Here is a 13,600-nt window from a genome sequence, read left to right as displayed (position 1 = left end):
TGATAAATGTTAATAGATATAACCTACTTAAACAGAAGGTCTTTGGGGTCCCTAGTCATTTTTAGAATATAACACAATGTCCCTTATTTTATCTGGTATAGATAATGAATCTCCAACACATTTATTAAAAGAAAGAGAAGTAATACCCTAATATTGTTAGTGCACTCATCTCTCTTTTTATCATGTATCTCCTAAAGACAATTATACGGTTTTGCAAATGGCCAAGGCATGAAGTTGAAGGAATAACATTCTGTCTATATTATGACTGATTCAGTCTTATTCCGAGTGTGATGGGAAATGTTTCACAATTACCTTTACAGTGTCTGTTCAGGTAAGTTAGGTAGAGTGATTATTAATTGAATGACTAATTTATCCATTTGTAAAAGTAAAGATAGCAATACTCAATTCACTGGCTTATTGAAAAAAATTAAGAGAAGACTTATGTGACATACTTTGCTTAAAGAAATGCTTAGCATAATAGAAAATTTCAGTATATGGTAGTGGGTGTTGGAAGTAGCAGCACCAAGAGTAATGAATGTCATTAATTAACTTCAAGTCATCCTTGAGCACAGTCAAAATCATAGTCATAAAGACTGGCCAAATTTCCCAGACAGGAAATAATTTAGCATTCAATAATCAATAAATGATTGTGGAACTGAGTAGAATTGACACAAATCTTTCATTTGGAGATACAGACTACCATCTGTGTGAACTGGGTAATGTTTCCCAGTTCAAAGTAACAGGTCAGATGTGACTAATTTAGGGACATTACTATAAACATGCTAGGGTGAGACACTAAATACTCACTGCAATCTAATACTAACATAGTAGTCTCTTTATGGCATTTTTAATATCTTTGTTTCTTAGGGTGTACATGGCTGGATTTAGGAGAGGTGTGATGACTGCATAAAATACAGCAAGAAACTTGTCCACCCAGGGGATACTGACTGGCCACAAATAGATGAAGATGCAAGGCCCAAAGAATAACACTACCACTGTGATGTGGGCAGTGCAGGTAGAGAGAGCCTTGGATGCTCCACCCTTAGAGTGAAGGCAGACAGTAAACAGAATATGAGAGTAAGAGCTCAGCAACAGAATGAAGCAGATGGTTGCCAGTACCCCACTGTCAGCATTTATCAACATTTCTAGAATATAGGTGTCTATGCAGGCTAGCTTGATTACCAATGGAATATCACAGAAAAAGCTATCCAGTTCCCTGGGTCCACAGAAGTGCAGCCTTGCAATCATAATTAGTTGGCTTGTTGAATGCACAAAGCCAATAATCCATGATGTCATCACTAACCCAATGCACCTATATCTGTTCATGATGCTGGAGTAATGGAGTGGCTTGCAGATGGCCACATAACGGTCATAGGCCATTGACACAAGCAGTACCATCTCGCCCCCTCCAAAGAAGTGTCCAAAGAAAATTTGACACATACACCCTCCGAAGGAGATGGTCTTATTTTCTTTGAGAAAGTCCGTGATCATTTTAGGGGCAGTGACTGAGGAACGACAGAAGTCAATGAATGAGAGATTGGCTAACAGGAAGTACGTAGGGGAATGGAGATGGAGGTTGGTGATAATTACGACCACAATGAAGATGTTGCCTAAAATGGTGATCAAATAAAGTGAAGAAAATATCACTAGGAGTAAGTCCTGGAGCTCCCATGAATCACAAAGCCCAAGAATGATGAATTCAGATACCACAGACTGATTTAGTTCTTCCATTTAGTGCAGTTTGTTCTAAAGTCATCTGAAAAAAAAAAGGCACAGCATCACATTTTCTGAATACACGGTATGTGATTTGAGAGGATTTTTTTAGAACTGATTCACTTTATTATCCTTGTCCTGGTTATTTGTGGACAGTGCAGCAAGGATAATTATTTGTTTTTACATGGGCTTTTAAGCTGGTTTTGATGGAACTTTGTTCCATAGAAGGAATCTCAGATAAAAATTTTTAAAGCCAAGCCCAGCCACAGATTTGTACCATCAAATACCTGTGAGTTGGGTGAATTCCTCTCTGAGGTTCCAAGATAAACCTGGGGCTCCTGGGCCTGTCAGAAAGTGACATTCTTTCTAAATTATCTGAGACCTGTCTCAGATTTTTGGGGTTCACAACTTCGGAGCTTTCATTTAATCTCACCTAAACTTGATAAGTTTTATTTTTAAAACGTTCTTCACTGTTTCCAATAATAACTAGTATGAACCCAAAAGTATCAGAACAGATCTCAATCAATTTAGAAAGTTTATTTTGCCGAGGTTAAGGACGAACTCATGACACAGCCTCAGAAGGTCTTTATGACATGTGCCCAGTTAAGAGGATTTCTTAAACATCGCTAATGAAACCAAATACTAGTATAATCATTATGGGCAAACAGTTCGCCCTTATCCTGGAAAACTTAACATTCACACATTCTATGGCCCAGTAATTTCACTTCCATTTACAACCCAAGATAAACTCTTGCATATGCATACAAAGAGAAATTTATAGTAATGCCCATTGACAAAACAATGGGATATTATTCTGAACCATAACAAATGAAGTACAACTACATCAAATCATATAGAAAAATGTTAGTAAAACATTATAATGTAGGAAAAGTCCAAAATGGATCAATTCAGCACAGGTTTTATGAGGTGAAAAGCAATAAAACACAACAGTGTGCTTTGCAAGAACTTGTATAAGTGAAAATATATGTATGAAATAAAAAAGAGGAAATGTAAGATGTTCTCAGTAACCCCAGGTGAGGAGAGGCAAGGGAGTTATGAAGATGAGCAGGTAAGCATATGAGTGCTTTATGAATTGTTCAGTTCTTGTATTGCATCATGTTTTCATAGGTGTAATTTCATTAATGGATAAATAAACACATGCATAATGGGCATGAAAGGGCTTATGATGTGAATCAAGGATTATGGTCCATTCAATACTGTGAACCTGAGGTAAAATAATATTCTGTTCTTTTCCTTTTTTTTTTTTTTTTTTGACACAGAGTCCTGCTCTGTTGCCCAGGCTGGAGTGCAATGGCGTGATCTTGGCTCATTGCAACCTCCGCCTCCTGGGTTCAAGTGATTCTCCTGCCTCAGCCTCCTGAGTAGCTGGGATTTCCTGGCCTCAGCTGATTCACCCATGTTGGCCTCCCAACGTGCTTGGATTACAGGCATGAGCCACCGTGCCTGGCCAATAATATTCTTTTTGAAAAGCACATATTATTATTTAGGGACTATATGGTAGAAAAATAGTGCCTAAATATATGTTTGAAATACTGGAAAATATTAGGACATTATTTGAAGGTCAATAATTGTTTCATTAATGAATAAATAAAGAGATCCTACCACTAGTCTTGACAAAATGACAAAACCTTTTTCATCAACGAAAACAGCTAATTAATTATAAGAGCAGATAAACCAGTCAAGGAGAAGGTGGTTAACCATCTGTGAAAGAATAAATGTTCTAGGCATAAGGAAAAATAATGGGCATTAGGAAGAAATGTTCTCTGATCATGAAAATCGAAGCTTGTGTAGCCTGTAAAAATTGTCTCAAAACCTGAGGCGTACCACAGACAGGACAGTGCAGAACGGTGAAATATTTCCTCAGACCACTCAGAATAGCAAGTAATTTAAAACTTATGAATTGTTTATTTCTGGAGTTTTTCATTTAATATTTTTGGACCACAGTTGACCGTGGGTAGCTGAAACCTCAGGAAGCAAAATTGCATGGAAGGGGGAACTAGTGTATAAATCAGCACAACATTGTGGAATAAACCACGGACCAATTGTTAGGAATCCTGGGATCTAGTTCTCTCACTGAATAACCATATCAGTCTTCATCAAATGACTTAATTCTTGTGGTTCTTCCCGTTTGTGAAATACAGTGCTTCGGCTTGCTCTGCTTTTCCCAGCGGCAGACATGGAACTGAGCAATGTACATTATTCTCTCTCCCCTGTCCCCCAAACTGCTTATTAGCCATTTCTTTTTCTTTCCTATCATTCTTAACTCTCATTGCTGAAGTCAATAACAAGTAGCTTAGAAAGTAAATGGTAAAAAGTACGCTTTGCAGTGTAATGTGGGTTTGGATATATCAAATCCCTAAGATTCCATCTAGCTCTAAAAAATCTAAGGGTTTTGCCTTATGGAAATGTTATATAAGATAATCAAATCAGAGCTGAGAAATGGGTTTATGAAGAAAAATATAACAAAGTTAAGATAAATTTTACATATTTACAGATTTAGGTTAGGCTAACTCTTTTTTTTTTTTTTTTTTTTTTTTTGAGACGGAGTCTTGCTCTGTCGCCCAGGCTGGAGTGCAGTGGTGCGATCTCGGCTCACTGCCAGCTCCACCTCCCAGGTTCAAGCCATTCTCCTGCCTCAGCCTCCCCAGTAGCTGGGACTACAGGCGCCCGCCACTGCCCCCTGCTAATTTTTTGTATTTTTTAATAGAGACGGGGTTTCACTGTGTTAGCCAGGATGGTCTCAGTCTCCTGACCTCATGATCCGCCTGCCTGGGCCTCCCAAAGTGTTGGGATTACAGGCGTGAGCCACCGCGCCCAGCCTAGGCTAATTCTTACACAAACTAATTATACTGATGATAGCTTGTATGTCGTAGATAGTGATCTCAATCTATTCATGAGTTTTACATTTACTTAATCCTTCCCCAAAACTCCAGAGGCTGCCATGGTCCTCATTTTACAGAGATTAGGTGTCTTGCTTAAATTAAGACAGAAATCAAGTGACAGAATTTGAATCCCATGCTACCTCTGTTTCATGTCAGACAACAACCAGGCTCTTAAACATTGTATCAAATGTGTAGGAACAAGTACACTGACTTAGTACTGACTTAGTGTGAAAAGCAGGAGTGGCTCACTCTCATTTACTGATGCTTGCTTCTTCCCCAATATTCTGTCTTAAACAATTGCTTCCTCCCTTGCTCTGTCTTAAACAATTCTGGGTTTCAGGCAAGCCACTTACCCTCTCTGAGTTTTATTTTTTCTCCTGCAAAATATAGGTAAATTTACCTATTCTCATATCGTATCAGGTCATTTGTGAGCTCAATTTATATAATGCATGTAAAAGTATCTTATAAATTGAAAATAAATACATTTAAATATTATTATTAAAGGCTATAAAGATGAGACTGTGCCTTAGAGGGAGAGCCTGAAATAACTTCAAACTGAATTTTCATTCTTTGAGCCACGGAATCCCCATGTTTCACAGAGATGTTTGAGATCAATCAGTTTCTTCCATTAGGGGCTAGATGATTCCTTATAGAAAAAAGAAAGCATAGAATTCATAGAAGAGAACTTAGAAATCTCCAAATCCAATTCCTTCTGCTCAGAGATAAGAAATCTAAAATTCAAAGAGTTCAAGTATCATACTGTGAATAAAGACAAAAATCTGTCTAGTGCTGAGGTATTTACCATCAAATTCACCAGCCCATTTACCATCAAATTCACTAAGGTTACTTGAACCTCAGTAGCTGATAGGTCTAGGTGTATGACCTTGGTTTGTGTTTCCTGTATAAGAGCTCAGTGCCTCAGTCTTTTTATCCCTAAAATAAGGATAATAACTGTAGTACCTTTCTCATTAGGTGTAGTTCTGAAAATTAAAAGACATACAAAGCCCTTAGGGCAATGCCTGTCACATAGGATGCTATTATCACTGTTAGTGACACTTGCAAGACAGTGACAGCTTTGGGGAATTTACCATTGTTTTTTCTTACTAATCTTCACAAGAATCACGTTGGTATAAATCCTGCATGAAGTTACGCTTCTTTTAAAGGCTAGAGTGGTTTTCCTCTTGGGAAATATTTAGCCCTTCTGTGGAAGATCTGAAATAACTTAGCAGCCCTCTCAGAGGGACACTGAGAGAGTTAGCAACCCTTTCTCAGAGAAAAAAGAGAATTTATCTGTAGGTTTTCTCATTAAGAAATCTCACTTTTACTACAAGATTACAGAACATTTTAGGACAAGCTGAAATAATGGAGAAAATACAAGGGCTCCCAGGAAACCTATAGATCTAGAACTTAAAAACCTCTCCAGTTTGTGTAATCCTCCATTATACTTCTCTCTATTTTGTTTATTGTTGGCTTATCATTTTGGATATAAAAACACTCACTGTCTTTCTCTCCAGCTCATGCTCTAAAGCGAGTCAGTGCAATCAACTCCAGAACTAGACCAAAAGACAAAATCCTGGAGCAAAAACATAGGTGAGTATCAGGTAATGCTAGGCTCACTGGGATTATGGACTGATTAATTACTTTTTTACAGCATTTGAACACATCCTATAAAAAAGATCCATACATTATAATGGATATAAAACGTACTTAGTGGTTTCCAATTCTAAACTACAAGTTAGATGGATATGTCTAAATTTTTAAGTGAGATAGATGAGACTTATTTTTGGAAACATGATCATTACATTCCTCACTATTTCTAGCCAAATTCTAGTGGTAGAAATTTAACCTGATTGCCAAAAACATCCCCATCCCATAGCATTCATAGACTCTACAGATGAGAATGTGAAAAATAAGCTTTGGACATAAACATTTCATGATGGATTGGGATGATTATCAAGACAGAATATGTGACCTAGACATACAGACCAGTATAGGACCTGAAGAACCTGCCTAGAAAATAAGAGAAAGAAAGAGAGAGAGAGAAGAAAGAAAGAGAAAGAGAGAAAGAAAGAAAGAAAAAGAAAAAAGAAAGAAAGAAAGAAAGAGAAAGAAAGAAAGAAAGAGAAAGAAAGAAAGAAAAAAGAAAAGAAAAGAAAAAAGTAGAAAGGAGGGCAGGAAGGAGGAGGGGAGGGGACAGAAAAAAAAAGGGCAAAACATTGGTCCTGATTGGATTTTGTTATATTATGCTTTTTTTTTTTTTTTGTAAGTGACTAAAATGAACAGTGATTGAAGTAAATTAATCTAATCAGTTTTTTTTTTTCCTCAATGTTTCTTCCCATCAGTTGCCTAAACAGGAAGCCAAAAGATAATAGGAAATAATAGGAATAAAGAGATTACAGGCTGGGCGTGGTGGCTTATGCCTGTAATTCCAGCACTTTGGGAGGCTGAGGCAGGTGGATCACCTGAGGTCAGGAATTCGAGACCAACCTGACCAACATGGTGAAATCCCATCTGTACTAAAATACAAAAATCAGCCAGGCATGTAGGCACCCACCTGTAATCCCAGCTATTTGGGAGGCTGAATGAAGCAGGAGAATCGCTTGAACCTGGGAGGCGGAGGTTGCAGTGAGCCGAGATCATGCCACTGCAATCCATCCTGGGTGACTGAGTGAGACTCTGTCTCAAAGAAAAAAAAAAAAGAGAGAGAGATTATAAAATAAGCGCCTAGAGCTTATAATTGCTAAAATTGAGCATTAGGACAGATTATAGGGAATCAAGCACTTTAGGCTCCAAAAGCTCAGATAGTGGCAGTTTTGATCTTGAATGAAGGAATGAGTCTTGAAATAATTATTTTTTAAGAATGGGATATGCCTAAGGATGTGTGGATGATGTGGACGTTGCAGGTTGGAGATTTGTGTGCATATCAGATTTAGCTGACTCCATAGGTAAACTAATAATAAGTCATTCCTCCTTGATCATAAAGATCTTGGACTGCTTCTGCTTGTCTCTTATCTTAGTATTTTTATACTGTCTCATGGCTTTACTTTCCGTCTACTAATATCTCCAAGTTAATCTCTCTAGTCTGGATCTCTCCTCTGAATTCCAGGATTGAACTGGCAGCTGACCCTCTCAGCATCTCCCCTCTAATGTCTAAATGACATCTCCAATTTACATGTCGCACACAGGATTCTTGATTTTCCTTCAGCACACACAAACCTGTCCCACATGTGATTTTTTCCACCTTAGTTAATGGCAATGTCATTCTTCCAGTTGCTCAGGCAAAAAATATCTTGCCGTCATCTAGACCCTTCTTACTCTACATCCAATCTATAATCAAATCCCATTGGCTCGATCTTCAAAATATATCCAAGAATCCAGAATTCACCTACTACTCATCACCTTCACAGCTGCCCCCTTTGCCCAATCAGGATTATTTCTCACTTGCCGTTATTGTAACTGCCTGCTTACAGGCCTTCCTGCTGCCATCTTACCCCATACAGGCTATTTGCAACATAGTATACAGAGAGTTTCTTTTATAAATGTAAGTCAGAGCATATTGCTCTTCTGCCCAAAACTTCCAAAAGATTCACCTCTCAGAGAAAAATTTGATGTCCTTACACTGACTTTTTGTAAAGTCCTATAGGACCTGGACCTGTTTACCTTTCTGATCTCAGAACCCTAGGAAGTTCACCCTTCATTACTCTTTCCAGCAACACTGACCATTTTCTGTTCCTGGAATAGCAAGGCATGCCCCTACTTCAAGGCCTTTGCATTTCTGATTCACTGCATAAGGTATACTTTGTTCAGATGACCATATGGCTTGCACATCCGCCTTCTGTTGGTGTTTGCTTAAATGTCATCTCATCAATAAAGACTTGCTTATCCACCCTATTTCATATCTCAAGACTTCCTACTCCTTTCCCAGCTTTACTTTGTCATAAGTCTTATTAATTTCCATAAGATTGGGAAATTTACTTGTTCATTTTTTATTTTGTCTTCCTCCTAACTCTATATTATAAGGTTTTATAAGGGCAGGATTTTTTGTTGTTTGTTCCATTGCCATCGGCTAGAACACCAAATGGCACATACATAAGTATTTGTTGAAAGGGTGGGTAAATAACTAGAGACTGAAAGAACACTGAAAAGTCTTCTGATCCATCATTTCTTTTATTTTTGGCCATTGAGACTTAATATATTTCATTTAAATGAGTATAATTTTTTAAGAGTCTCCAAGAAAAGCTAATCCAGAAGCACTGAAACATACTTTGAAATCCATTTGCTATAGGGTATACATATCTCTGAATCCTAAAGAGCATATTTGCCTGTGTATAGTATCACCATGCACTCAGTAAATAGCTTAAGAAAAGCTTAAAATGTAAAAATTAATAAATATTGTTGTAAACTTAATCATTCCCTTTCCCCTACAGTAAATCAATTTTCCTTATTTATAAGATCACTGTTAATATAATATTTAAATTGAACCTCTTGAAGTTTCTGTAAACCAGTTTTGGGAAACCCTTCTTCTTCTCCCTAAAAAAAGAATTCCAGTCCCTATAAATATTTGTTTACAAAATTGTTTTTTTAAAAAATTATAAGTTGCAGCAGCTCAAATAAAGAATACAGCAGAGCATGGTGCTGCACGCCTATAGTTCCAGCTACTCGGGGGCCAAACTGGGAGGATCCATTGAGCTCAGGAGTCTGAAATCAGCCTGGGCAACATAGCAAGACTCTTGTCTCAAAAAAAAGGAGAGAGGGGAAGAGAGGAAAGGAGGAAGAAAGAAACAGAGAGAGAGAGAAAGAAAGAAAGAGAAAGAAAGAAAATAAAGAAGAAAGAAGAAAGAAAGAAAAAGAAAAGAAAGAAAGAAAGAAAAAGAAAGAAAGAAAAGAAGAAAGAAGAAAGAAAGAAAGAAAGAAAGAAAGAAAGAAAGAAAGAAAGAAGAAAGAAAGAAAGAGGAGGGGAGGGAGGGGAAGGGAGAGGAGGGGAGGGGAGGGTCCAGGGCAAGATGACCAGATGACCGAATAGGAACAGCTCTGGTCTGCAGCTCCCAGGGAGACCATTGCAGAAGGTGGGTGATTTCTGCATCTCTCACTGAGGTATCCGGCTCATCTCACTGGGACTGCTTAGACAGTGAGTCCAGCCCACAGAGGGCATGCAGAAGCAGGGTGGGGCATTGCCTCACCTGGGAAGTGCAAGGGGTAGGCGAACTCCCTCCCCTAGCCAAGGGAAGCCAGGAGGGACTGTGCCATGAGGAACGGTGCACTCCAGCCCAGATACTACGCTTTTCCCATGGTTTTCACAACCCACAGACCAGAAGATTCCCTTAGGTGCCTACACCACTAGGGCCCTGGGTTTTAAGCACAAACCTGGGCAGCTGTTTGGGCAGACACCCAGTTAGCTGCAGTTTTTTTTCCATACACCAGTGGCATGTGGAACACCAACGAGACAGAACTGTTCCCTCCCCTGGAAAGGGGGCTGAAGCCAGGCAGCCAAGTGGTCTTGCTCAGCAGATCTCACTTCCACGGAGCCCAGCAAGCTAAGATCCACTGGCTTGAAATTCTTGCTGCCAGCACAGCAGTCTGAAGTTGACCTGGGATGCTTGAGCTTGGTGGGAGGAGGAGCTTCTGCTATTACTGAGGCTTGAGTAGGCGGTTTTCCCCTTACAGTGTAAACAAAGCCGGTTTTCCCCTCGCAGTGTAAACAAAGCCTTGGGGAAGTTCAACTGGGAGGAACCCACCTCAGGGCTACAAAGTCGCTGTAGCCAGATTGCCTCTCTAGATTCCTCCTCTCTGAGCAGGCCATCTCTGAAAGAAAGGCAGCAGCCCCAGTCAGGGGCTTATAGATAAAACTCCCATCTGCCTTGGACAGAGCACCTGGGGGAAGGGGCAGCTGTGGGCGCAGCTTCAGCAGACTTAAACGTTCCTGTCTGTCAGCTCTGAAGATCCCCCAGCACAGCGCTCAAGCTCTATTAAGGCACAGACTGCCACCTCAAGTGGGTCCCTGGCCTCCATGCCTCCTGACTGGGAGACACCTTCTAGCAGGAGTCGACAGACACCTCATACAGGAGAGCTCTGGCTGGCATCTGGCTGATCCCCCTCTGGGAAAAAGCTTCCACAGAAAGGAGCAGGCAGCAGTCTTTGCTGTTCTGCAGCCTCTGCTGGTGATACCCAGGCAAATAGGGTATGGAGTGGACCTCCAGCAAACTCCAGCAGACCTGCCGAAGAAGGACCTGACTGGACTGTTAGAAGGAAAGCTAACAAAGAGAAAGCAATAACATCAACATCAACAAAAAGGACTACCACAACAAAACCCCATCCACAGGTCATCAGCATCAAAGATCAAAGGTAGACAAATCCACGAAGGTGAGGAAAAACCAGCACAAAAATGCTGAAAATTCCAAAAACCAGAATTCCTCTTCCCCTCCAAAGGATCACAACAACACCTCGCCAGCAAGGGAACAAAACTGGATGGAGAATTAGTTTGATGAATTGACAGAAGTAGGCTTCAGAAGGTGGGTAATAACAAACACTTCCAAGCTAAAGGAGCATGTTCTAACCCAGTGCAAGGAAGCTAAGAACCTTGATAAAAGGTTACAGGAACTGCTACCTAGAATAAACAGTTTAGAGAAAAACATAAGTGACCTGATGGAGCTGAAAAACACAGCATGGGAACTTCATGAAGCATACACAACTATCAATAGCCGAATCCGTCAAGCGGAAGAAAAGATATCAGAGATTGAAGATCAACTTAATGAAATAAAGCATGAAGACAAGATTAGAGGAAAATGAATGAACAAAGCCTCCAAGAAATATGAGACTATGTGAAAAGACCAAATCTGTGTTTGTTTGGTGTACCTAAAAGTGATGGGGAGAATGAAACCAAGTTGGAAAACACACTTCAGGCTGTTACCCAAGAGAACTTCCCCAACCTAGCAGGACAGGCCAACATTCAAATTCAGGAAATACAGAGAACACCTCAAAGATACTCCTCAAGAAGAGCAACACCAAGAAACATAATCGTCAGATTCACCAAGGTTGAAAGAAAGAAAAAATGTTAAGGGCAGTCAGAGAGAAAGTTCAGGTTACCTACAAAGGGAAGGCCATCAGACTATCAGTGGGTCTCTCTGCAGAAACCCTACAAGCCAGAAGTGAGTGGGGGCCGATATTAAACATTCTAAAAGAAAAGAATTTTCAACCCAGAATTTTATATCCAGCCAAACTAAGCTTCATAAGTGAAGCAGAAATAAAATCCTTTACAGACAAGCAAATGCTGAGGGATTTTGTCACCACCAGGCCTGCCTTTCCAGAGCTCCTGAAAGAAGCACTAAATATTCAAAGGAAAAACTGGTACCAGCCACTGCAAAAACATACCAAAATGTAAAGACCATCAACACTATGAAGAAATTGCATCAACTAATGTGTAAAATAATCAACTAGCATCATAATGACAGGATCAAATTCACATATAACAATATTAACCTTAAATATAAATGAGCTAAATGGCCCAATTAAAAGACACAGACTGGCAAATTGAATAAAGAGTCAAGACCCATTGGGGTGGTGTATTCAGGAGACCCATCTCATGTGCAAAGACACATGTAGGCTCAAAATAAATTGATGGAGGAATATTTACCAAGCAAATGGAAAGAAAAAGAAAAAGCAGGAGTTGCCATTCCTAGTCCCTGATGAAACAGACTTTAAACCAACAAATATCAAGATCAAAAAGACAAAGAAGGACATTAAATAATGGTAAAGGGATCAATGCAACAAGAAGAGCTAACTATTCTAAATATATATGCGTCTAATACAGGAGCACCCAGATTCATAAAGCAAGTTCTTAGAGACCTACCAAGAGACTTAGACTCCCACACAATAACAGTGGGAGACTTTAACACCCCACTGTCAATATTAGACAGATCAATGAGACAGAAAATTAACAAGGATATCCAGGACTTGAACTCAGCCCTGGACCAAGCAGACCTAATAGACATCTACAGAACTCTCCACCTCAAATCAATAGAATATACATTCTTCTCAGCACCACATCACACTTATTCTAAAACTGACCACATAATTGGAAGTAAAACACTCCTCAGCAAATTCAAAAGAATGGAAGTCATAACAGTTTCTCAGACCACACTGCAATCAAATTAGAACTCAGGATTAAGAAACTCACTCAAAACAGTAGAACTACATGAAAACTGAACAACCTGCTCCTGAATGACTATGGGTAAATAGTGAAATTAAGGCAGAAATAAATAAGTTCTCTGAAATCAATGAGAACAAAGACAAAACATACCAGAATATCTGGGACACAGCTAAAGCCGTGTTTACAGGGAAATTTACAGTGCTAAATGCCAAAAGGAGAAATCGGGAAAGATCTAAAATTGACACCCTGACGTAGCAATTAAAAGAACTGGAGAAGAAAGAACAAACAAATTCAAAAGCTGGCAGAAGACAAGAAATAACTAAGATCAGAGCAGAACTGAAGGAGATAGAGACACAAAAAAATCTTCAAAAAAATCAATGAATCCAGGAGCTGGTTTTTTGAAAAGATTAACAAAATAGACCACTAGCCAGACTAATAAAGAAGAAAAGAGAGAATAGATGCAATAAAAAATGATAAAGGTAATATCATGACTGATCCCACAGAAATACAAATTACCATCATAGAATATTATAAACACCTCTATGCAAATGAACTAGAAAATCTAGAAGAAATGGATAAATTCTTGGACACATATACCCTCCCAAGACAAAACCAGGAAGGCGTAAAATCCCTGAATAGACCAATAACAAGTTCTGAAATTGAGGCAGTGATTAATAGCCTACCAACCAAAAACAGCCCAGGGCCAGACGGATTCATAGCCGAGTTCTACCAGAAGTACAAAGAGGAGTTGGCACCATTACTTGTGAAACTATTCCAAACAACGGAAAAAGAGGGAATCCTCCCTAACTCATTTTATGAGGCCAGCATCATCCTGATA

The 13,600-nt window shown here is 39.3% G+C and overlaps 2 protein-coding genes across 2 annotated transcripts in view; one reads left to right on the top strand and one right to left on the bottom strand.

Annotated features, from left to right (window-relative positions):
- Window positions 1-748: 748 nt before the first annotated feature.
- LOC129482827 (olfactory receptor 4K3-like) lies at window positions 749-3,509 on the bottom strand. Its single transcript, XM_063640002.1, has one exon. The coding sequence runs from the start codon at window positions 1,729-1,731 to the stop codon at window positions 820-822; it is 912 nt and encodes a 303-aa protein (XP_063496072.1). The 5' UTR covers window positions 1,732-3,509; the 3' UTR covers window positions 749-819.
- The window catches only part of LOC129481804 (ATP-binding cassette sub-family C member 2-like), a 43,477-nt gene continuing 32,605 nt past the window's right edge, over window positions 2,729-13,600 (top strand). Inside the window, exons 1-3 of the mRNA XM_063638511.1 lie at window positions 2,729-2,782; window positions 3,679-3,688; window positions 6,131-6,206. Of these exons, the coding sequence (XP_063494581.1) occupies window positions 2,729-2,782; window positions 3,679-3,688; window positions 6,131-6,206 (140 nt within the window). The remainder of the gene's footprint in view (window positions 2,783-3,678; window positions 3,689-6,130; window positions 6,207-13,600) is intronic.

Source organism: Symphalangus syndactylus, chromosome 5, assembly GCF_028878055.3.
Source record: "Symphalangus syndactylus isolate Jambi chromosome 5, NHGRI_mSymSyn1-v2.1_pri, whole genome shotgun sequence".
Lineage (NCBI taxonomy): Eukaryota > Metazoa > Chordata > Mammalia > Primates > Hylobatidae > Symphalangus > Symphalangus syndactylus.
The sequence above is the reverse complement of the archived record's forward strand: the minus strand, read 5'-3'. Positions and strand labels throughout refer to the sequence as shown.